General features: G+C 40.7%; 1 protein-coding gene across 2 annotated transcripts in view; it reads right to left on the reverse strand.

The window, feature by feature from the left end:
- Positions 1-6216: 6216 nt before the first annotated feature.
- Positions 6217-24358, reverse strand: part of SCAF11 (SR-related CTD associated factor 11) — a 47918-nt gene continuing 29776 nt past the window's right edge. The window contains exons 8-15 of one of the 2 annotated variants that reach the window (XM_080576677.1): positions 23107-23213; positions 22113-22202; positions 20755-20861; positions 14829-17336; positions 12766-13109; positions 10015-10233; positions 9490-9609; positions 6217-9141 (exon numbers count right to left, since the gene is read on the reverse strand). In XM_080576677.1, the coding sequence (XP_080432803.1) occupies positions 9013-9141; positions 9490-9609; positions 10015-10233; positions 12766-13109; positions 14829-17336; positions 20755-20861; positions 22113-22202; positions 23107-23213 (3624 nt within the window). In that variant the 3' untranslated portion in view covers positions 6217-9012. The remainder of the gene's footprint in view (positions 9142-9489; positions 9610-10014; positions 10234-12765; positions 13110-14828; positions 17337-20754; positions 20862-22112; positions 22203-23106; positions 23214-24358) is intronic. The other variant, XM_080576676.1, reaches the window with a different exon arrangement.

Here is a 24358-nt window from a genome sequence, read left to right on the forward strand (position 1 = left end):
GTTCAGGCAAGATTAAGATCATTACGGCTGACCTGTTCATGGTGAAAGTTTTTAAGTTTATAAAGTTTAAAGTTTTTAAGTTTATAAAGATCATCATAGAATGGCTTGGGTTGGCAGGGACCTTAAAACCCACCCAGCTCCAACCCCCTGCCAAGGGCAGGGACACCTCCCACCAGCCCAGGGTGCCCAAAGCCCCATCCAGCCTGGCCTTGAGCACCTCCAGGGATGGGGCACCCACAGCTGCTCTGGGCAGCCTGTGCCAGGGCCTCACCACCCTCTGAGTGAAGAATTTCCTCCTTGTGTAATATAAATCTCCTCTCTTTTAGTTTAAGGCCATTACCCCTTGTCCTGTCATTATCTACCCAAGTAAAGGGTTGTTCTCCATCCTTTTTATAAGTTCCCTTTAAATACTGAAAGGCCTCCCTGGAGCCTTCTCTTCCTTAGGCTGAACAGCCCCAGCTCTCTCAGCCTTTCTCTCTCATAGGAGAGGTGCTCCAGCCCCTTGATCATCCTCGTGGCCCTCCCCTGGACCCGCTCTAACAGCTCCACATCCTTCTTGTTCTGGGAGCCTCAGACGTGGATGCAACAATCCAGGTGGGGCCTCACAAGGGCAGAGCAGAGGGGCACAATCCCATCCCTCTCCCTGCTGGCCACCCCTCTGTTGATGCAGCCCAGGCTGCAGTTGGCCTTCTGGGCTACAGGCACGTGCTGCTGGCTCCTGTTGAGCTATTCATCCACCAGAACCCCCACGTCCCTCTCTGCAGGGCTGCTCTCAGTGAGTTCTTCTCCCAGTCTGTGCTCGTGTCTGGGATTGCCCCGACCCAGGTAAAGCACCTTGCACTTGGACTTGTTGAACCTCATTAGGTTCACGTGGGCCCACATCTCCAGCCTGTCCAGGTCCCTTTGGATGGCATCCCTTCCTTCTGGTGTACCAACCGCACGGCTCAGCTTGGTGTCATCTGAGGGACACCGCTCATCACCAGTCTCCACCTGGAGACCATTGACCACCACTCCCTGGGTGCAGCCATCAAGCCAACTCCTTATCCACCGCGTGGTCCACCCTTCAGATCCATACCTCTCCAGTTTGGAGATTAGGGTGTTGTGTGGGACTGTGACAAAGAGACGGACAGACAGATGGCGGCCAGTTTGTGCTGCAGCCCTTGGTGCTGCGGCGCTCAGCAGCAACCCCCCCGCAGCCCCTCCAGCTGCCCTGCTGCCAGCGCTGCCTCCTGCTGTCACCAGCCAGCCCCTGCGGGAACCCGCCCTGCCTGCTGCTTGTTTCACTGTGATTTGTTAACTGGGCGCCCCAGGAGCACAGCCACTCTCAGAGTGCCCTTGCCAAAATAATAATAATAATTAAAAATAATAATAAAACAATCCAGGATTAACTTAGTTACCTTAGTAATGTAAGCATGCACATTGCTGGGTGGTGTCTTTGAAAGTTCATTGAGGGGGTGAGTGACTAATAATGCGTGCTTTGTATTATGCATTAATACATAGAATACTACCACTACATATATACACATATATATATATTGGAGCAGTTAAATGCATACTATGTGTATTTTATTATGTGTATCTTCTTCATTGTAAGTCACTTCGGATGAAACCTCTGCTCATTGCAACCAGTTGGACAAGTGCTGGGATCTTCAGTGAGCTTCAGGTCAGGAACTTAGTCATAAAACGTTGCCTTTTCAGCTTAACCCCAAGCTTCTTCTTGAAGAGTAGCAACTTCTTGGGGGAAAAAGAAAAAGAAAAAAAAAAGAAAGAAAAAAAACACAAAACCCACCACCCTCAATAACAACAACAAAAAAAAACAGCACCAAAACTATATTGTACTATTTCCAGGTTAGGTGTGTTTTTAAAGCAAAGAAATCTCTTGCATCTACAGTTAAAGCTCCTCTTATGAAGAGTTTATGAGTGTAGCAGGGGTGCCAGTAGCGCCTCTTGCCAAGGTGCACATTACTCCTCTGTCACCACGCTGAGTTTTCTGGAGGTTGTAAATTTTCTCAGCATAGTGGCAGCATTTATTTGATGCTGCATGGGCTACGCCGCTGGAAACTGTTGCAAGAGGAGGACAAGCACGGTTGATGTGTAAGTCAGCTCTTTCCTCTATTAAGTTATGGGCGGCTTTTCTGGTTGATGCAGCGCCCGGGGTCCCTCCTGCAGCAGGGCTGGGGCGCGCAGCCGGCAGTGGCAATGAGCACCGACCTGCCTGCCTGCTGCCTGGGGCAGAGCATTTTGTTACTACCAACTGTTTGCTTTGAGGTTTTGAAGGTGCTGAAGGCGGCAGGGGCAGCGAGGGTTTCGAGCTCTGGATCCTTTTGAAAAGTTGAAGAATTGGAGGCTGATTGCCACAGGACAACGATTATCAGCAGCTTGTTTGTGCTGTTTGTGGCAGGATCAGAGATCTGGGCTTAAATCACTGTGACTTCAAAGCCATCCTCGTGTGTGTGTTACCATTTGCTTTCTCTCACGCCATCGTTGCCATTTGTGCCTTGGCTTCTCCCAGTCTGTGATGAGAGAGCCAGGGAGCAGTCTGGGCTGACACCTTTAAAAAAGGCAGGGTGAACTGATGGCCTTTAATGTTGATGGAAAGAAATGCAGTGTTAGTGCAGCAAAACTCTCCAAAAAGGGGAAGATCCTCATGGCAAGGTCTAGCTTCTGCTCCTACAGTGGGTGCCCCTCGGGCAGCTGGGTCAGGCACCCTGTGAATACCTTCCAGGTGACTTTGCTGCAAGCTGTGCGTTGGGAGGGTTTGCTGTTTTGTTGTTCTTGGGGGTTTTAAAGTCTACAGGCCCGTGGGTATCTTGCTGTCCTGGCTGAGAGGAGACTTCTCAAAGCCCCCAATGTCTGCATGCTCTCTGGGCAGGGCTGCCTGTGCACGTGGTTTCGGCTGGAGCTGTGCGCTGAATGCTAAGGCTCGAGGCTGCGCCCTCGTCCCGGTTCTGCTGAAGGCTCCCGGGGACCCTGCCCACCTGTGGCGAGGGAGCCCTAGGGGAGGAAGAAGGCCGGGGCTGCCTGCTTTCCCCTTCGGCATCAGAGCTTAGTCTTGGCCGATTTGCCAATGGTTGACCCCCATAGCAAAACCCACTGGTTTTGCCTTCCTGGCCCTGAGTTGTGAAAGAGCAGAGAACAGGTGAGTAAACTCCAGCTTCCAAGGGCTACTTTCTTTCCTCCCACTTGCTCTTGAACCGAAGCATCTAGGAATCCCTGGCTATTTCTGATTTATGTGCCTCATAAAAATTAAAATTAGTGGTTGTAGGTTTAATTTCTGCAATATTTCAGAAGTAATTGTATGACAACCTGCTGCCAAAATTCCTCGGTTTTGGCTCCTGCAGCCACTTTTCTGTGTTGGGTTCCGCTCTGGTTTGGGTTGTTTGCTGTGTGCAATGGCATCGACTGCATCGCTGCCATGCCCTGGGCTTGTGGCACAAACAGCCTGTGGAAATGAAGCTCAGGCTGAAGTCTTACTGCTGGCTCATGAGGCTCTGGGAGTTGTAATTCAGCAATATTGTGGGAAAAATATTGTCAAGTTCAGTGCTCCAGCTGGTGCTGTCTCCCAGACTCATCTCCTTTTGTGCAATTAGCTATTTGGGCTTTTTTCCCCATGGGCTAGTGATTTTGTTTTTAATATTCATAGATGCTCCGTTGATTATTTTGAAAGTTGCTACTTCTAAGCACTCTTTAATTAGTGAAATTGGTTATTTAGTATTGTCCTTACCATTGTACCCTTTTAAAATAAACTATTTATGAATATTATAATACTTGATAATAATGAAAAATCTTTTACAGACTGGTTTCTTCTCTAGGATTCAGAAGGTGCAAGTCAATGGGGGGTGCACTTTTGGACTCAGCCTACTCGTTTTACTGATGGCACTGATGTGCCACAATGCCCAGGATATATCTCCTGCAGAAGCTACAAGCTTGTGAGTTATTTATTTTTAATTACTCTCAAGTGCCATGATCTCTTTATGACAAAACTGAGTAAAGATTTCAAGGGGAATCATACAAGCAGGATCCAGAAAGGCCTTAGCCACATAAACCAGACCAACGTGGATCTGGTGCCTCAAAATTTCAGTCCTGACCAACGTGCTGCTGCTGCACCTGCCTTTTGCCCCACTTGTCTCTGTCCCTCGTGTGCTGTGGGCCGGGCGCCCCCAGAACCATTTCCACCCTGGCGGTGCGGGGTCGCTCCGGTGCTCCTCAGGCTGAGGAGCCTCAGGCAAACCCGACGCGGGCCAAAGCGATGCGGGAGCAGCATCACGCAAACAACGCAGGGGCCGGGTGCCTGCGAGCTTGTCTCCAGCTGCAGGAAACCAGAGGGGGTGGCACGGGGAGCCGCACGTCAGCCAGAAGGTGCTGAAGAGCTCTTTTTGGCCATAGATGAAGTTCCTGCTGTTAGCATGCCTGGAACAGTTCATGGCCCCTAGCAGGTAGGTGGCCATCAGGCTGACTTACAAATCAGGCAATTAGTTTTTAATTAACTGCAGTCATAGACTTGTTCAGGTTGGAAAGGACACCTACGGTCATTGAGTCCAACCTTAAATGAATGCGGTCAGTTCCCTTACTTTCCTCTTCAAGACCATGTTTCAGGTCTGTCTGTCCATCAGCCCCCAGTGCAGCGATCTTGACTTACATGAGGTACCTGCACACTCACCGGGAGTGACAAACCCCTTCCTGCAGCCAACGTGCCCATCGTCTTGCTAACCCAGCTTCACCAGACCAGCTCCCAGGCACTTCATGCCTCCAAGTACCAGTCCTCCTTCTGAAGAGTTCTTGGCCTCAGTGGCTGGACACCTCTGAACCTCGCTCTCCGCAATTAACATCCTCACCAAGCCGCCTGTCGTGGCCTTCATTTCCACTCTTGCTCATCAAAGCGGTGTGTTCTTTGCCTAATCCCCCGTGCCCACTTCCAGTACACACAGAAGCAAGGCAGGGCCACCCATTGCCACCACAAGTACCATCAGAGAAGGGCTATGAAGCTGGTGAAGGGCCTGGTACACAAGTCCTGTGAGGAGCGGCTGAGGGAACTGGGGTTGTTTGGTCTGGAGAAGAGGAGGCTCAGGGGAGACCTTATTGCTCTCTGCAGCTACCTGAAAGGGAGGTGTGAGGGAGGTGGGGGTCAGCCTCTTCTCACAGGTAACCAGTGACAGGACTACAGGGAACGGGCTAAAGTTGCGCCAGGGGAGGTTTAGGTTGGATATTAGGAAGAACTTCTTTACCGAAAGGGTTGTTAAGCATTGGAATGGGCTGCCCAGGGAGGTGATTGAGTCACCATCCCTGGAGGTCTTTAAAAGATGTTTAGATGTGGAGCTTAGTGATATGGTTTAGTGGAGGACTTGTCAGTGTTAGGTCAGAGGTTGGACTGGGTGATCTTGGAGGTCTCTTCCAACCTAGACGATTCTGTGATTCTGTGAAATAAGGAGACGTTTCTTCTCAGAAAGAGCAGTCAGGCACTGGGACAGGCTGCCCAGGGAGGTGGTGGAGTCACCGTCCCTGGGGGTGTTTAAGGAAGGGTTGGACCTGGTGCTTAGGGACATGGTTTAGTGGGTGACATTGGTGGTAGTGTGATGGTTGGACCAGATGATCTTGGAGGGCTCTTCCAACCCTAATGATTCTATAATCTCTCAGCCATAACAGCCGGAATCTAACGAAGCTTCTCGGAACCTCACACAGCAGGGAGGCAGCCACCTTCAAGGACAGGAGGCTCTTGCACAAGCCTTGTGACAGTGCCTGCGTGTACCTGGGGAGGTACCTCAGAAAGTACTGCAGGCATAGTCCCAGAAAGTAACAAGGTGCTTGGAATGAAGCTCCCACCCGAGGTGGGACATCGGGTGCTAGGTTCTCCAGGGGCTGTTTCTGCCAAGCCCAGTTTGCTCAGTGCTCCCCGCAGATGTGTGGGACGGGGCCTGGCTGGTTTGAGTCCCGACCCTCCCTGGCAAGAAGCAGTGCCTGGAGTCACCACTGCGGCACGTCAGTACAGGAACATTTTGCCACATGCATTTATTTTTCTTCAGCTCGCAGCATTTTCAGGCAGACAAGGCAGGGTGAGGGCAGGCTAACTGAGAACGTACAATGGGGAAGAGGAGGGGGAGCCCAGACAACACAAACAAGATTAAGTATGCACAGGTATAGAAGTAATAGCAATTAATGCTGCTTTCTGAATTAAACCACTTGAGCCAGAATCATTGAAGACCAAACACAGACGACTGCCAGCTTAGTGAAAAGAATTTATTAGAAAATGTTAAGCACTACACAAAACTAGTTCTTAGAGTATTTTTTCAGTAGACAGCACTCCAGCCTTCTGCTACAAACACCGTATTGTGGGCTTTGGACAGCCACTGTGCTCCTAAGACACATCTTTAGGATGAGACATTCAAGCAGCATGCACAGTGAGACAGTGGAAGGAGTGCAAGGAAAATCCTTATCATTTGCATAAGTTCACAGAAAGTATACAGTTTTGTCATTATTTACCTCAAGGCAATTCGGATCGAATGAATTACTGATACCCCATGGGCAGCAGGTGCACTGCACATTCCCATCACTTGCCTTCAGTACTAGTGCATGTAGTACAAGGAGTTTCAATAAATAGAAATACAGCTCTCATACTATTTTAACAAAAACAAGACTACAAGGTTAAAGTACATGCCTTCTCGGGCAGTCACACCAACAGAGACCGTACTGCTCTTCGGGTAAAATAGGAGAGGCTATGTATTAAGGCAATGCATTTTTTCATTTTATTTTTTATTTTTTTAAATTCAGCATAGAAATTGTAATGAACTGCATATTTTCTGGTAAGTTCTGAAGTATTTCACTGTAAAAAATAAAGTCACCGATCACATTCTCATCTATCCCATATTCTTCATTAACGTTTTGAAATCAGAGGAGCATCACTACAGTCACTGCCCCAACAACACGGCAGCAAGTGACAGCTGATCAGCCAGCCAGGAGCAGCTCTCCCAGTTTGTGTGCTCCATCATTCCTTCCCACCCAATTTCCACCTCTCCTTTAAAAGAAAAACGAGACATGAACACTTATCTGGCTCCTGAAAGGAGCTTTATAGCAAGGCTCAACTGTATAGAGTAAAAAGATATAAAAAGTCATTACAAATCCAAAAATTCGGAGAAGTAAAATGTAATAAAAATAAGTACGCACGGCGTGATAAACCAGGATAGACATAGCAATTTGCTACATTTTTCAAAAAGTGCTAACCAATTTTAGCTTAAAATAGTTCAAGAGATCATACAAATTGCTACCACAGTGTAAAACTGAATATTTTGAAAAATCTAAAGCCTGTCTTGACTGTAGAAAATGTATTATAGCAGTCTCTAATTTACATAGCATTTTCATTTAGGCACACAAAAATAAATATAGACAGTCAAATGTTTCGTTAAGTCTGCAGAAAGTTACAGTTAAAACCAAGTGATCAACTGCTGTGACAAACATCACATTTTTACAGATATCTCTCTATATAACCACGAGTGTGTACATGGGTGTTTATCCCTTAGCTCATCCTCAGGCTTCTGCAGAAGCTGCTTAGCAGGTAAGACTGAGTTTTCTGTCTAGAAAAGTTAACTTGGGGAACTACGGGCTACTAGGAGAAAAATTATCAAAAAACTCTATCAATACTTTGTGTCAGGATGCTTTTGGGCCAGGAGACCTTTGGCTGGAGCAGATGCCAGGCTGAGCCAACACCAAAGGTTGTTACCATGCAGCAGGACTGAAGGGGGAGCGCTGAAATTTTCACTGCATCCTGAGAGAAAGGGAACGTCTTCCTATTCCAGAGTAAATCTCAGAGAAAGGTTTCTTCCCTACTTAGAGCTGGAAGGATCCCAAGCTATTTTTCTCAAAAGAGGTTCGTATTTGTCTCAGTATTTCAGCAACCTCCCTGCTGCAATCTCAGCAGAAGATGTTCTACGTGAGGTGTAAGCATTCCTCTAGCACTTCTGATAACCCCAGATCTGCTTTTAAAATGCTTGTGGCACCTCTACGAACCTCTCTGTAGAAAAGTGGTCGGGGAAATATAGAAGCTGCTGCACTTGACTTCAGATTGTGCATTTTCAGTGATAGCAGTTTGGCAATCCACGCTACGGTCCCTAGCTAACAAAGGCAAATATTACGCAGCCAAGCCTGGCACAACTGTCAGCCTCTGATCAACTGGGAACCTGGAGACAAATTCCAGCTTTCCTGATCCTACGTGAAGTACAAGAAACTAGTTTGTGTGTCTGAACATCCAACACAGAGCAATTCTCTACGCTGTTTCACTAGCTACGGGCAGGATTAGACAGGAACTGGGGTTGTCAGTGTGTAGTGATTGAGGGCTTTCAGCACATAAAAATCGATCAAGTTCATCCCACTACCTTGAAACAAATTGAAAAACGTCACAAACAAAAACAAGCAGCATAACTTTTATTTGGTGTTACAACAGATGGCACAGTGCCCATGATTTTGGGCACTGAATTTAACTGTTTATGATTTTTCTTTTAAAAATCTAAACAGTTCTTCTGTTCAGAGAACTCCATGTGCCTTTTTATATACACATTGTGACCCCTGCATTCAGCCTGTCCAGTTAACGCTAGAAATATTTGTCAAGGCAATACATTATTTTATCTTTGCTATAATTAGGGAGAAATCAAAAGAAAAAAATTAATCTGACTGATTACATGTACTGTACATACCTGTTCCAAAACCAATGTACTTAGACAAAAGTTTCTAATTTAATGCACTGTTATTCAAGTCAAAATGCTGTACACCTAAGTATCCACACAATCGTACATTCCTAATGATTCTTCTTTACACCTTTTACTTTTTTAGACATCTGTTTTTAAAAAGGAATAAAGAAGTTGCCCTGTAGATCTATATTTCTTTAAACAAAACATTATATACTACATTGAAAAATAATTTTATCAAAAGCAGATTTAAATCACTGTCATGTACAAATTTCAGTTTACGGTTCATGTTGAAATTGCACTTTGCAGATAGAATAAAATTAAAAACTGAAAATGTGTTCTATTTCCTGTCACAGGAGACTGCCTCTTCTGGATTTTTCTTCCGAGAATGTTTGTATTTGTCTACATATGCTTTCACTAGATTGGCCACTTTTGCAGAATTAACTTCTCCGCTCTTGCTATGACAAACCTACAACAGTTTTAAAGAAAAATATGTTTGAAATTCATCTGTTAACTTGTCATTGCTTCATATTTATTTTCCCAATACCCGAGGTTTCTACCTCTCAGAGTAACTTTGGAAATCATCAAAATTTCCCAAATACTTCCCAATTCCCATTCAACTCTTTCCAACAATAAATTACTTCCATTCCCACGAGCTGGCAAAACTCCTGTGGATGAAGACAGACAAAGGTATTTTTGCTTTTCCTGTTTCCCCTCCCAGCAACTACCAGTAGTTCCCACGTGGTCAGAAAACCCACCCCAAACCTGCCTCAGTTGAAACACACCCATTTCAGATTTTGTTAACAGATCAACTTACTTTATCTACAGCTTTCCGCACAATTTCTTTATATTCTTCCTTAGTGATGTCTTTATTTTGGTAGAAAGGCTTAATAGCTAGTTTCACTTCTTGTGCCGCTTTTTCTTGAATTAACAATTTCTGATGAAAAAACAAAACTGGAGTATTATTTTTAGAGTCTGTGTATGTCTTATCTATCACAAATTAAAACTTAACACACAAAATTTACTATAGAAGACTAGAAAACTACACTCCCCTTACTCAAATTCCAGCACTTGTGAGAGCTGCCTATGTTTTATTACGAACGTAATGCTGTTCCACAGCAATTACAGTGATTTTTATAACAGTACTGCTACTGCTTTAAAGACTACTACATTAAAAAGAATCAATTGCCAAGAATCAAACAAAGTTTGTTATAGTCTGGAGCTGTCAGAAAAGTATCACGGAGATGACAGTATTATGGGATACACATAGAAGAGGTACTATCATAGTCATAATTTTAGTATCTCATAAGGTGTGTGTGCATATGGACAACTTTGAACTTGCCTGGTCCTTCTTCGAGCTATCTGCACTGGCTTCCACTGTCACGCTTGCTTTGTTTTCTCCTGGTTTTACAGCTGGGTTAGAGCTTTTGACGTGACTCGATGACGTTGCATTACCAGAACTTGGTCCCTGAACTGTTCCCACATTTCCCAGGACTGCTGTTGGAGCAGGCAAGGCTGGAGCACTCATGTTATTACTCACATGAGCAGCATTTTGCATACCCTGTTTTAAAAAGTTATCAGGAGTTAATACATTGGCCTTCGGTATGACAATAAATCTTTCTACATGTTTCAGCACCTATTGAAAAAGCACTAAATGCTTTGGTTCATCAACTCGTTTCCACGCCGTTCGTTGTTATGGAAGATGTGCATGTGATACCAGATCTACTCAAAGGGGAAAAAAAAGAGCATGAGAAATAAGGCGTCCGCTGTGTTTTCACTGTGGCTGCTGGATTCTGGCTCTGATGGAGATCCCAGCAATACGGTGTCCTGCAAGCAGACGTGGAAGGTGTTAGCACATGAAGGAACCTTATGGCTGCAGAACCTTTTTGTCACAGGAGAGAACAGGAGGCCCATAGATTTAAATCAGATTAACACCAATAAATGAAAATCATCACCTAAACAATCATACAAAAATTACCTTAACACACACCTGCATTCATGTCTTGTAATTACACTGCTCTGAAATGTTTATTTTCTTGTTTGTAACTGGCTTGAACTTCTATGTGAATTTCAAACATGTAAACACCTACAGCCTGACTCAGGGGATGTGAAATGCTGGCTGAAGCACCAGGGTCTGTTCTTAAGGAAAAGCCATTTATTACACATTTCCAAACATCACTAAAGTGTACCATGAGCACTGTTGATACTTCGGAAATTGAGAAATGAAGTAGCTCTCAGCAACTCAGATGGAGACTGTTTTTAGCAAAAGCCAAGAATGTTTCTGGCAGGCTACCCTAAATGCTTCTCCCCTGTCCCACCCCAAGTAATCAGCTTTACTTTTTTTCAGGTCTGCATATATCCAGATGAAGAATAATGATTGAAATCCTGGGAAAAGACACAGATAATCAAACTGTTATAATCAGTACACTAAAGCTTGCCAGTGCTCCCTCTTCATCTTCCTTTGAACAAGGCAGGACATGTTGGAGCCCTGAAGTATTCACTAATTTGTATTGTGCTACCACCAAGGACTTGCTCAATGCAAGCTCAAAGAAAAAGCAGCAGGAGCTCCCAGGAACGTTCAGGTTCATGGACATCATTCCACAGAAGGTAACAGCAACAGATATACCAGGGGCTTTCTTAACAAATACCTGTATTTTGGAGCAATAACCAATTGCTATAGAATCATACCTACTGCTGCACTAGATGGTAAATTTTGCAGAGGTTCACAGCCTGCACTCTGGCTTCTTACATTTTAGAAATAAAACGTACTGGATTTCCAACTGTGAAAATATTTTAATTACAGACAGCAGGCACAAATGAAATCAACAAGGAATCTACAACCATTTTAATTCAAATAGTACCTTACTGTTTTACTTTCGATATTAAAGTATTTCATATGGCCTGTAAACCCACTCAGTATTTCCCATGGTACTTTTGTTTGTTTGTTTGTTCCTATGTTGGTACAAATGGTCAACAGCAGTTGAGAGTGAAAAGAATGTTATGTTAGCCATTTATCAATTCATTTCAATTTTTTTTCAGAGACATTGCATAAAACAGAGGTTTGGAACTTCCTGTTCTAGAACATCTCGTTTTTAATTTGGTAGGCGGGGGAAAGCATTTCAGGTTAGAGGAGGAGGCCTACAACAGAAGAAAAGCACAAACCTCAGTCAAGCCCTTAAGAACCCTTTGTACATCACAGACACGGCATTACGTCTTGCATGATCGTGCATTCTCTTGGAAGTTGTTCATTTTCCTTTCCCTGATATATAAACTCTTAATATAAACAGCTGGGTACAGGAGGAGCTCACATACACAAAGGCTGTTTTAAGCTATCTTGGAAGGCACAAAGAGCTGGTCTGGTCTGCCCCAAGCACAGCCGAGTTTTTGAAACTAGAGAAATGAAGCAAGAGTTAGGTCTCAAACAAGGCATACAAAACCAGGAGAATCGGGCAAGAAGGAGAAGGAAAACATACCAAAGAAAACTTGGAAATTATTGACAAAAGGGCTCAAAAGATTAAACAACAGACAATGTGGCAGTGGGGGTGGTAGTGGTGGAGCTGCTGAGACAGTGACAGCTGGAGAATGGAAGTGCGGAACAAACCGATGCCATGCAGGACTTGATGATAATTTTACTCTGCCCAAACAACATCCCAGTGGATGAGAACCGCAACAAAGAGGCTGAGGTCACTTCCTACACACTGCTGAAAGAGGATTCAAGCATTTTCTACAGCAAACCCCCGATTTTGAAGGGGAAAACTTGAAATTACCTTTTTGTCCTTAGTTCTGGAAACAGGGCAAGGGACAGTACTGAATAAATTTTTCAGTGTTCCATTACCAGCTGGAACATCTCATTACCACAAAACCAAACAAAATCAGTTATGGTGTTATGTATTATTTAAAAGCTACAGACCCCCAGACTTCTGATGTCCTCATGGATACTTCCACTTAAAATTTGATGTGGGGTGGGAGAAAACAGGCAAGAGAGAAAGAAACTGCAAGTATAAGTTTATCAAGTATATAGTATTAAATTTAAGAAACCCTTAACTCGTGTTGCCTCACTGCTGCTCTTGCCAAGGCTTCTGATAAAGCATACCTGCAATTGTTTTCCATCTTGCTGTGAAGCAATGTAGTTGACTTGTTGAGATGGTGGGGGTGGAGGTGGAGGCGGAGGTAATCCCTGAGACAAATTTGTGGGAGCAGCTACCTGAACGAGAGGCACTCCGGCGTGGAGATGCATGGGCATCGGAGGGTGGATGTTGAAAGGACTGCGTTGCATGTTCATCATGGGAGGATGGACACCCACGGGGTACGGAAACATATTCATAGGTTGGTGCTGTGCGTTCACCTGCGGCATTACATTCATTTGCTGCTGCATCATATTTACTGGTAACTGAGAGCCATCACTTTGCTGGTTGCCTTGGTCTTTGAGGTTTGGATCTATCCAAAGAAAAAACAGACCATAAATAAAACAAAATATGTATTTTATTAAGCATAAAGTGGAACCAGTTGTCTAAACTCTTCATGAAGCATAGAGTATCAAAGAGATTTCTCTATTTGAGTATTTTAAAGATACTGCACCACATCACTCATCACACAGCACTCATCACCAGACAAATACTGGTTTCTGGGTTTAAAAAGGTCAGCTTACTGTGGAAGCCTGCATTTTGAATTTCCATTTTCTCTGCTTGTTCCCACAACACACCTAATAAATTGTTCCATCACAATGAAACTGGATTTCTCCCAAAGAACAGCAAGACACCTTAACTTATCCAGCTCCTGCAATTGCAGAAGTTTAGTCTTATGTTATCCCATACACTATTTTCTGCTCCTCTTTGCCCAGTTTATACACGCTCACTGTAGCCATTTCTGGTATCTACAGAAATACTCTGCTGTGTATTTTCACTGAATAATAAATCACTCTCAACAAACTTCAAAAACGCTCATATTCAGAAAGAGTTGTTCAAAAACTTTGCAATGGTACAACAGATATAGCCTGGAAGTAAAAATAACCTCATGGGATGGCACTTCTTTTAAAAACATGATTTTACTATCTCACTCTGCCTTCAACAGAAGCTAAAATTTACGATGTAGGTATAAAAGGCGAGCATTTCAAAAAGTCAAGAAACTAGTTCTGAGCAATGATTGATAAATTATAATTCAGATGTATTACCCTTCCCTCAGAATCCCTCCCTGGAGGGCCCTCTCACCTAATTCAAAGGGATCAGGACTTAAAACCTTATTCTGCACCCCAAGTCACTGTTTTTTTTTTCTTTGTATGATTATTATTATTTTTTCCCCCCACCTAACGTGCTTTGTCCAGTTTTAAGGGAACACTGTAATGCTCTCATCTGAAATTCAGGTTCCAAAAGTTAGAATGACCATCACCAAACTATAAAATAGGTCACAAAATGCACAATACTTGCAATTAAAGGTTTGATAAATTTTCCTGCAACAAATTGAAGGTTGACAAAGCTTCCTCAAAACCGAGAAGCCTTTGATGCAGTTACCTTTGAAAAGGAGGATAAAACTTCTGGCATATAGAATGAAAACATATAAAAACGAAAGATGAAGCAAGATGCCCTTTCCCATTGTCAAGTGTTGCTGCTTTCAGAACTGGATTTTATGATTTTTAAATACAATTCACACCTGCCATTTACTTCAGAGCATTAACGATCTGTGGATGTCTTCTTAGCTATTTAGAATCTGTCTCATCTATAGTCAACTCATTTTCTACCAGAAAGTTTATTTCTATTAGGGAGTTACCTTTTAGTTATAAAATACTCAAAAAAAAAAAAAAAAAAACCAACCCCCCCACTAGACTGACATTTGGACTTTAGAGGAATTTTAATGCTAAAGTAGTTTTGCATTTGTAACCCCTTTTTTTTTTTTTAAATTTAAAGAAGAAAAAGCTTATTTAGAAGCAAGAAGTACAAATCTATGTTGTGGGTCTGCACAGTCAACTGCAAATCTCACTGAAAAAAATACCTTTTTTAAAAGGTGGGCAGATGCTATACATAGCATATGTACATATTGCAAAGTGACCATGAATTCACCCCAATTTATTTTGAAGAACTAAACAACTATGAGGGCAACATGACTAGAATTTTACTCATCTACTGAATCTGCGATGAACCTTTATTTTAAATCTATGAATACCTTGTTCAGGCGTCTCCTCTTCCTGTCTCATTCCCCATCCAGACTGTGGGCTTGGCGAATTCCGTCCTCTTCTTGAATAATAATTCTGCACATCAGCAGGTAAAGTCTTTCTCACAGCCCAGCTGGAGGCAGACGTCCACCCAGATCTATCAGCAGGTGTATCAAAAGAATAATCCTGCTCATTCTTATGTTTGTATGGCTGATGTTCTGAGAACCTTGTAGTTTCATTCCCAGAACCATTTGAGTTCCCTGAGAGAGGTTTTCTATTCTGCCAGTGATTTTCACTCTGGTCTCCATACATGAAACCACCTCTGCCACGTCCACCTCTGCCCCGGTGACCTCTCCCTCTATTTGGAATCCAGCCTGAACCAAAGTTTTTATTCCAACCGTGTCCTGAATTATCATGTCTGTTGTCTTCCCAATGTGGTTTGTCTCTCTCTCTGTTCCTGCCCTCAGGAACAGAATTTATCCTTTCCATTACCCAATCTGGACAATCATTCCTCCGCTTGTCTGAAGAACATTGATCATCACTGTTTTTTTCTGTATTGTCCTTCTCTTTAAGATTTTCATTCTGTTTCTCTTGATCACTTCTTCTGTATCGATCATTTCCTCTGGGACTCCTCCAGCTGTCGTTTGACCATCTCTCTTTCCAACGAGGTGAATGACCATCCCTCTCATTTCTAGAGAATGAAAAACCTTTATTTCTTGTCCTAGATCGTGATCCTGACCTAGATCGTGACCGGGACCTAGACCATCTCCTATTTCTTCTCTCTCTATCACGATCTCTTCTTTGACTATCTCTATCACTGCTTCGAGATCTAGATTTTTGCCTTGGAGATGAATCCCTAGTTCTTGACCGAGAAGACGATCTCCTGCTTTCCCTGACAGTCTCCCTCTTTGGAGATCGAGATGGCGCTTTTTTCTCATCTTTGTGTGTCTCTCTTTTTGGAGACCGAGATAAAGATCTCTTTCCCTCCCTAACAGTTTCCTTCTTCGGTGATCGGGAGCTCCTGTCTATGGTTATCTCCCTTTTAGGGGATGGTGACTGAGATTTCCTGCCCTCTCTTCTAGAAGGAGACCAAGTTGTTGATGGAGAGTGAAATCTAGACCTCCTTGTTCGTGTCTTTTTGTCTTTTTTCACTTCTGACTGACACTCTTTTTCTTGAGGAATAGTTTCATCTTTTTCATCAGAAAGCCCTGAAACTGATGTACAGTTTGCTGCATCACACCCTACGGAGTCCATTTCTCCCTGCTCTGTAGTTTCAGCTGGTGGTAACTGTTCAATCTGAGGCTCGTTCTGGTCACTGCAAAATGAGTCGCAATCCATTGGTATCATTTCATTGTTATCTTCTCCAAATTGTTTATGTTCAGCATTTATCTGGGGTGACTCTGAAGTTCTACTCTCTTCACATTCTGGCACGGTGTTCTCTTTTAAGGATTGTTCTGATGTACTGTCTGTAGAAGTATTGCTTATTAATGTATCTGGTTCTTTGTCTTGAACAGATTTAAAGCTTTGAGTATTTGTACTTGCACAGTCTTCTACTGTTTTTTCTTCTGCCCCAGAATCATCTATTTCTACAGCTTCTGTATGTTCTTGCAATTTACTTCTGGGGCTCTCTAATGGCTTATCTTGTTCCAAAGGTTTAGGATACTCCAGCAATTCATTTTCTGGACTATCTATTGACTGTTGTACTTTTGTCAAAGTATCTGTGTTCTCCAGTGATTCATTTTGAGGACTACACAATATCTGATCTGATTTTTCAGATGTTGCATTGTCACATACCTCATCTCTGGGACTAGCTCTTCTTTCCATTTGTTCAATAGTGTTTTCACAGATGTCCTGATTCTTAAGATCTACGTTTTTTTCAGTAAGACTTTTTACTTCAAATTCCTGACTTTCTCCCCCTAAAGTTAGTACTGGAGATTCTTGGACTGAAAAACCTGTATCTGCATCGCCTGAAGTGTCTTCATCTTTGTTATGTTCTCCTGTAGTTTCCTCAGTTTCCGTATGTTCATTACAGCTTTCCAATCCATTGGCAGATTCTGTTTCTGCATCATTTTTCTGTGGAAGGCTTGCACTACTGCTTTCATTATCTGACTGCTGGTCTTTATCTACTGTTTGAAGTGCTTCAGACTCAACAGTGTCATCATCATCTACTGAATCACTGGATGACTTTTCAGAACGAGCAGAACTTCTCAGTTTCTTTTTAGCCAGAGGTGTTTGTTGTTTAACTATTCTTTTAGACTTTCGTTTTGGAAGAGCTTTCTCTGACTCTAAAGAAGATTTATTCAGAGGTGGGTTGTTGCCATCAGGGGCGCTGCACCCAGAACTGCTTGACCGAGGTGAGCTCCGAGATTGACCCAAAGTCTCATTTTTGGTGTTCCGTGCAGACCTTCTTCTAGGAGTAGTATTAACTGACTTCCTTCTAGCTCCCCTAGAGCCAGATGAACCTGAAGCTTGCTTTTTCTCTTCTCCTTCTTGGGTACATGCGACAGCGTATCCTTTGCCTAAAGATAAAGCAAAATACATTAAAGTTTAATAATAACCATTTACATAAACACAGTTAAGAACATAAAAGTATGTTCTCCCATTAAACAGATACCCTCATATAATGCAATGTAAGAGTCAGTATGAAATGCCGCCAGAGCTTAAGTAGCTAAAACCAGGTGTCCCCCAAACCCCAGTGCAGACCGATTCTCTTTAAAGAACAGAATCAAACTAACAAAGTGACATGTTAGGCATCTGAAGGTACATTCAGAGGCGTAGTTGGATACATGGACAGCATCTGCAATCACAATTAAACTACTATTGATAAAACAATATCAATATTCAAAGGCAGTCACCATTTAAACCATTAGAAAAGCAACAAAAGCCTCTTTCTACAACTTACTACTTTGTTAGCAGAATCAAAAAACGTAAAACTGTCTATTAAACATAAACACAATTTGATCATTTTAAGAGAATTAACTCCCCAAGCCTCCCCTCACTAGCCTTTAAAAGGCTAGAAAAGAGCACAGTACTATAATCATATCTTCTTTGTCGTGTGTTTACACAGTGATTCAGATTCTCCACAATAACTTGCCTGAACATGAAAGACATATCTATCTAATCTGGATTTTTGGATGTCTACTGCTCAGATTAACACTTAAGATAATGAAAAACACTACTGATTGTATAAAAGGTATCTTGTATTTAAAAGCAAATGAGTAGTAGAGGACTCCCAAAGTAGTTTTAGATGACTGTCACTATTTAAAGCATCTACTGTGACAGCCTCCCCAGTAATTACACTAGGAAGTGACTACACTATGGTTAACCAGCAGTTACTCATCCACATGTGGCAGTCTCAAACCGTCTTCAATCCTATTATAACAACTATGAAAACAAATCAGATATTAAATATTTGTAATGTCACTTAACTAACATCTGTGGTAATTTTCTTCAAGGGAGAAGAAATCAACTTGCAAGAATAATAAAATCAGAACAGAAATGGAACATGGAAATCCTGACAGAGCTAAAAGGCAAATTATTATTGTGGCACTTTCAAAGTCTACTTGTAAAATACAAGCAGCTTTTTAGCATACCTTGCTACTCGTAAAATTTTAAACAAACAAGATTCACAAGCTTTGTACTTGGACAAATTGTTTCAGCTCAATGAATCTTTATTTTAAAATATTTTAATCATGCACAAGAACTGTATAATATCAGCCTAAGTCATAACAGAATTTATAGATTCAGTAATGATTTTTTAGGTCAAATTACTAAACAAGGTATTTACATGCTAAAAGCATGTAAAAAACTGGAGCATCTACAAAGATTCAGGCCATAGCTTTATGACCAGTGATACTTGTATGCCTCTGTGCACAACTTTGTGAGCAAGTACCAACTGCTACTCTGATGCAAAAATGCCTATTTTAGATGTAACTAAGAGATGAGGGGAGTGTAAACAAACTCACTCCATGCTATGATTTTCCATGCACAATTTGTTAAGAAGGTTATTTTTTCATTTTTTTCTTATCTATTTTTGTCATCTCTCTCCTGTTTTTCACCTTTGCAGAAAGTCTGTTACCTGTGTTTCCCTCACCTTCTGCCTTTTTTTCCATCTCACATATTTCCTGTAAAAGGAGAGCTTGCTCCCTTCTTCTTTAAGTATTTGCCGTACCTATCTTAACAGTGTTCAGGTTACGTTTCTCTTGCTTTTGTCCTTAGCATTTGTTGTGCATCTTTATCCTCTCCTAAGCTGCTATACAAAAAACTGAATGGGGAAGGAACGCTCACTCACAGAATGTGACCAAATCCTCAAGGGACATCTTCACATCCAATATCCACTAGTTTCACTAAAAAATTTGAAGACACTGCCTCTTATTCCTGTATACTCCTTATTGGTAGGAAGTCTTCAAGTCAAATCTGAAGATGACTTAAAATTTTAGTGTGCACATATTTTAGTGTGTCTTTCACTTTGTCCACAGTATAAGTAATATATTACATTAAACGTCTGAACTCTAGTTCAGATGTGGCAAAAGCATATGGAAATATATAAAAATAACTTAAGAATTTATTTGCTTTGTCTTTTCAGCATGGTAATTTTACGTTTACAAATCACACCTTTAAAAGACAAGATGGAATGCTTATCTTAGAAGTATCTAAGTTCTAACCAAGACAAATAAGGAATTAATTTCAATTTATATTTAAAATATTTTTCTTTTCTTTCCCTGTAAAGATTCAGATTCAAAGTCTCTTCCTCCTCTCAAAAGACAATGTAAGGGATTTATTTTCATGTTCTGCATTAGGAGTTGACAACGTTATCACTATTTGCACATCAATTACAGAAATTATCAATGGCAATTAATTATATGTTATAATAGTCTAATGTTGCAAACTAATTTGGAGTTAATTTAAATACTCTTCCTCTAGTAAGATTTTTTTTCTGCTTCCAGTACGTATTAACAAAGAAGCCTGACTGTATAAAGTGAAAAGGGGAAAGGAAAATCAAGAGAGAGGAGCTGGCATATACACTCATTACTACTAAAACCAGAAACAGTTAAGCATCAGTAAATTGCACTGCCAAAACTCAGAGGCCTGAGGAAGTAAACTATCCATTTCTCACTGGCAAATGGGGAAGAGAAACAAGTACCTTTAACAAGAATGCAGAATATGAAATAATAAAGTATCTTTTCCATCATCCTATTACTTAATTCTTTCCCACAATTCACTTCCTCAATTCATGTAGGCCTAAAGAGACCCAAATCTCTCCCTCCTCTTTGCCTACTAGTAAAATGAAAGTAGTATAATTCCAAATTCAAAGAAGGCATTATCTCTGGCCTTAAAAACAGCACTCCTTTGTTTCCGTTTCTTTGAATTTGTGCAGCCAGTGGGAAGAGAACCTACATTCTTGATGAGTATGGAGAGACAAGCAGTTAAAGCAACTGGAGGAAGCTAATTCTTTCTGTATCTTGTCTTCTGCTAAATTCCTGCCAGATCCTGGAGCTTGAGCACCTTCACATGTTTTTGCCCTATAAAGCTTTCAGGTATACTGAAACAGATGCATATACTGCAGCTTCCTGACTATTCTTGTCCATCAGGAAATAGTTTGTTCCTTACACTGCACAGTATACCACTAAAATATGTCAAGCAACTCAAAGTATCAAAATGTAATTTATCCTTAATAGGAAGAGTTGCAACATGAAAGAAAAATTTGAATTTAGGAATAGAACTAAGTTACATAACATACTTGTTTTTGGAGTGGTTGGTTTATGTTCTATATTCCAATTTCAGAAATAGGTCAGCTGGTTTTGAAATACCATCAAACTGCATCAAAACATATTTTTTTTCCCTTTTAACTATAGCTGTATGCTTTGACTTCTGAGAATCATGTTGTAACGCTACTCCACATTAGCTATACATAAAACTTACAAAAAAAAAGTTTACCAAAGTTTTCCAAAGGCCTGATATTTGCTGGAAGAATTGTCCCTGCCACTGTAGCAGAAGTAATAAGAAAGGTCTCAGTTTCAGCTCCATAAGACATTAAAGGAATTCTGGAAAATAAAATCATTAACATTAGTTGTTTTAGTTGTTTTTAGGAAGTTTTAGAAACAATGCACAAAACCATTACACAAGCACGACACTTCCTGTTTCATTACAGTTGAAGAGAAAGGCAAAGACAATAGAGAACAAAACTTTCCTTCTTTCAAGCTTACATTAAGGCCTAATCTACTCAAACAGTTTGAAGAAAGTACGCTATGTCAAAGGAACATACATTTGGCTTTCTTCAAAGTCAAACAGAACTGTAACACAAGCAACCTACACCAAATCAGTAGGCTATACTACTGGAAATAAAATCCTGAACACTGATCTAGCACTTCAATGGAAGAACTGCTTTTTCTGCAGAAAAAAAATGAAAAACAGTCTACACATCACATCAATTTAGTCACTTTCTTCTTTTCTTTTCTTTCTTTTTGAGCACACTAAATACGTGTTTATTCAGACTCCCACACCAGAAGAGCAAACCTGGGGGAAAAAAGAATTTTAAAATTACCACTAAGCTGGAATGGAACTTCCCATAAGCAAAAACATATGTAAAAACCAAACAAACTCATTATTTAAATACTACATGTGGCTTTTAATTTTAATTAAAAATCCCCTTTACTTACTCAATTTTCTTTAGCCTGTTTTATGCCAAAGACAGTTAGAGGTATGTAATGAAATTAATATCACTGACTGAACCTTTTTTTTTAATCTGTTATTTTTATGCTTTTGTTTTATATTCATGAAAACACCCTTAGAATACATTTTAACACTCATTTGCTCTCTGACAAAAAAAAAAATTACGTTCTGCTTCATTTGATAAAATTCTTCTTACAGAAAAGTGTCAAAACCAATCCATGAAGGAAGTTTGGGGGCAAAGAGGAATCAGAATCAATCTTCAAATAATGCAAATGTAGTCTGATTTCTAATGATAGTAATAATTTTAAGAACACATTTACAGTACCTTGTAAGTAACAGAAAAGACATTTAAGCTCTCATTTTTGTGAGAAAGTGACAAAGAAGCTTAAGTAAATGGAGTTACTGTGCTCATCCTATGTATCAAAAAAGAACTACAACATACAGAAACTATTCACATAAAAATAGCATGCAGCAAATACAAAAGGATTAGCAACTTACACACAAACATAGTTTAGTTTTATGATCAAATGATATTCTACCTGAAAAGCAATTTGAATTCAATCAAATTCCAAGCTTGAAGTAATATATTAAGATCAATTGCACTATGAATATAGAACTTGTACCTTTCAACTCTAGCAAGCACAGATGAACAGGACAATTCCAGCTCTTGTCTCTTCTGGCTGATCGCTGCATTGACTTCTGTGAATTCTGTACTAAAATACAAATTTCATGACATTTAAAATAACCTTGTCTGATTTTGTATTTCAATATCTGCTTTTATCAGTTACTAATTTTTAAGTCTAACTGTATTACAACTTTCAACAGTTATGATGAAAGCATATTTTTCCTTCTAAACCATATATTTGTAAACATAAGAGAAGTCCTAAATAAACTTTTAGGCAGAGTGAACACAAAACAGGAGATGAAATGTGTCTTCTGGGTGGGATTGAAAGATGGAAAAACTTTGTATCCCTGACAAATTAATACTGTCGTGTGCATGGCAAAAAGGATTTTTCATTTATAGACTGTTGAAAACACACAGACAGTAATTTTTAATTTGAGTCTGTATTATCCAAATAATGTTATTCCAGACCATTCTTCATCTGTTCTTCTTCTACCTTCTCAATCATAAATATTTGTCATGCTCCATCTTAAGTATTAGGTTCACTAAGCAAAATTACTTCATGTACATTTAAAGTGTTCCTTTTGGAGTCACAGAGCAACAACAGAAACAGTTGTTTCTGCTACAGAACAGGAGGTTTACTGTTAACAATTTTACTAACCGCTGTTGTAATACCAGGACTAGCGCTTTCCTATTCAAGGCTTCAATTTTGCAAGGACTTCAAATATCAGCTAAATTCCTATTAAATCAATGAGATTAAAAGCACACGCTTAAGTATTTTATGCTGAACACACAACAGATATTGGGATGTTGATTTAACTGTACCTATTTTGAAGTGTTTGTGTTTATCTTTTAAATCCTGGTTTGCCATGATATAGAAGTTGTTGAACTTCAAAATATTTCAAGGCAGTAATATACAGATAGAAGCAGAAGAAACTATAGTATCTACAATATAGTAACTCATCACTTCGTATTGCACGCTATTATACACTAACCAGTCATTTCTACAGCTAAGAAAGGATTCTTCATTGCTACCACCGGCCGGAAGCGTACTATAGAAATTAGTCCTGAAGCACTCATTCCAGCAGGTCTTTCTTCTGGGCTACAATTAAAAACATCCAAAATGAAATAATTAGCATTTAGCGCATAAAGATGCATTGAAATTAAATGTCAGCTAGGCTTTAGCTCACATGAAGTTGGCACCATAGTAGCCCAATAGTTTTATACTGAGATTTGCCATTATATCAAACAAGTTTGCTCTATTCAGTCTCTAAATTTTCAACACCTGCTCTTTGCAGATAAAGCTCATTTTTTAAATCGTCTTTCCACAGCACAATCTTTAATGCTTCATAAAAAAATTACACACAAAGAAGCCCAATCTTTACTATTTCACAATTCCCCTTTCTGCTACCTAATGAACCACAGTAAGTACAATGCTAGCACCCTCAGACAGACCCCTTCAGAGCAGTTCATTGCATGTCTGGTTTCAAACTAACATGAAAACCTGATATAAGAGCTGGGATTCTTCTTTGCCTTCAGGTAGAATTAGAAAATTCAAGGTTGACTGGTGTGTCTGTTTACTGCACCCTCACACAAAGAGACAATACTCAGAATCAGCTTCATATTTCAACAGATACCACTTTCTATTTCAGTTGCTAACAATGCCTAACAAAAACATTGTATGCTAGTGCATTGCCTTTTCATTGTATTCAGAAAACAGCTTGACTCTGTTGCTATTGCTGTGCTCTGGGCTGGCTGCAATAGAAAAAAATCTGAACAATAATCCTCCAGACGCTGTTTCCAGACTACCAAACTGACACACTTATCTACAGTGACCTGTTTTTGCCACTTGTATCATATCACCTAAAGGGCTAATGTCAACCTGAATTTGTCTGAAACATTCCTGTTCACTCCCTACCAGTTGTATTTTAAGATGGAAACTTACAGGGTCTTTCAGCAAATATTTACTCTGAAGAAAAATAAGCTTTGTAATAAGACATATGTAAATGTGCACTCAAGCGTGTAGTCATTTTCTACATGCTCTATCAAACTTCAAACTTTGGACCATGCCCTATTTCATCACTGTAAGTAATAGTTAAGTTCCTCCTAACATGCTGTTTTCAGAAATGCTTTATTTTAAAGATACTCTGAATTTTAACACTAGCATTTCTCCCTCTGTCAAAAAAGGATATCCAAGCGTCCTGTAAATACCTTTATGAAGTGGCTGTTAGTAAATCAGTGCTTTCT

This window comes from Anser brachyrhynchus (assembly GCF_964034855.1).
Source record: "Anser brachyrhynchus genome assembly, chromosome: 1".
NCBI lineage: Eukaryota > Metazoa > Chordata > Aves > Anseriformes > Anatidae > Anser > Anser brachyrhynchus.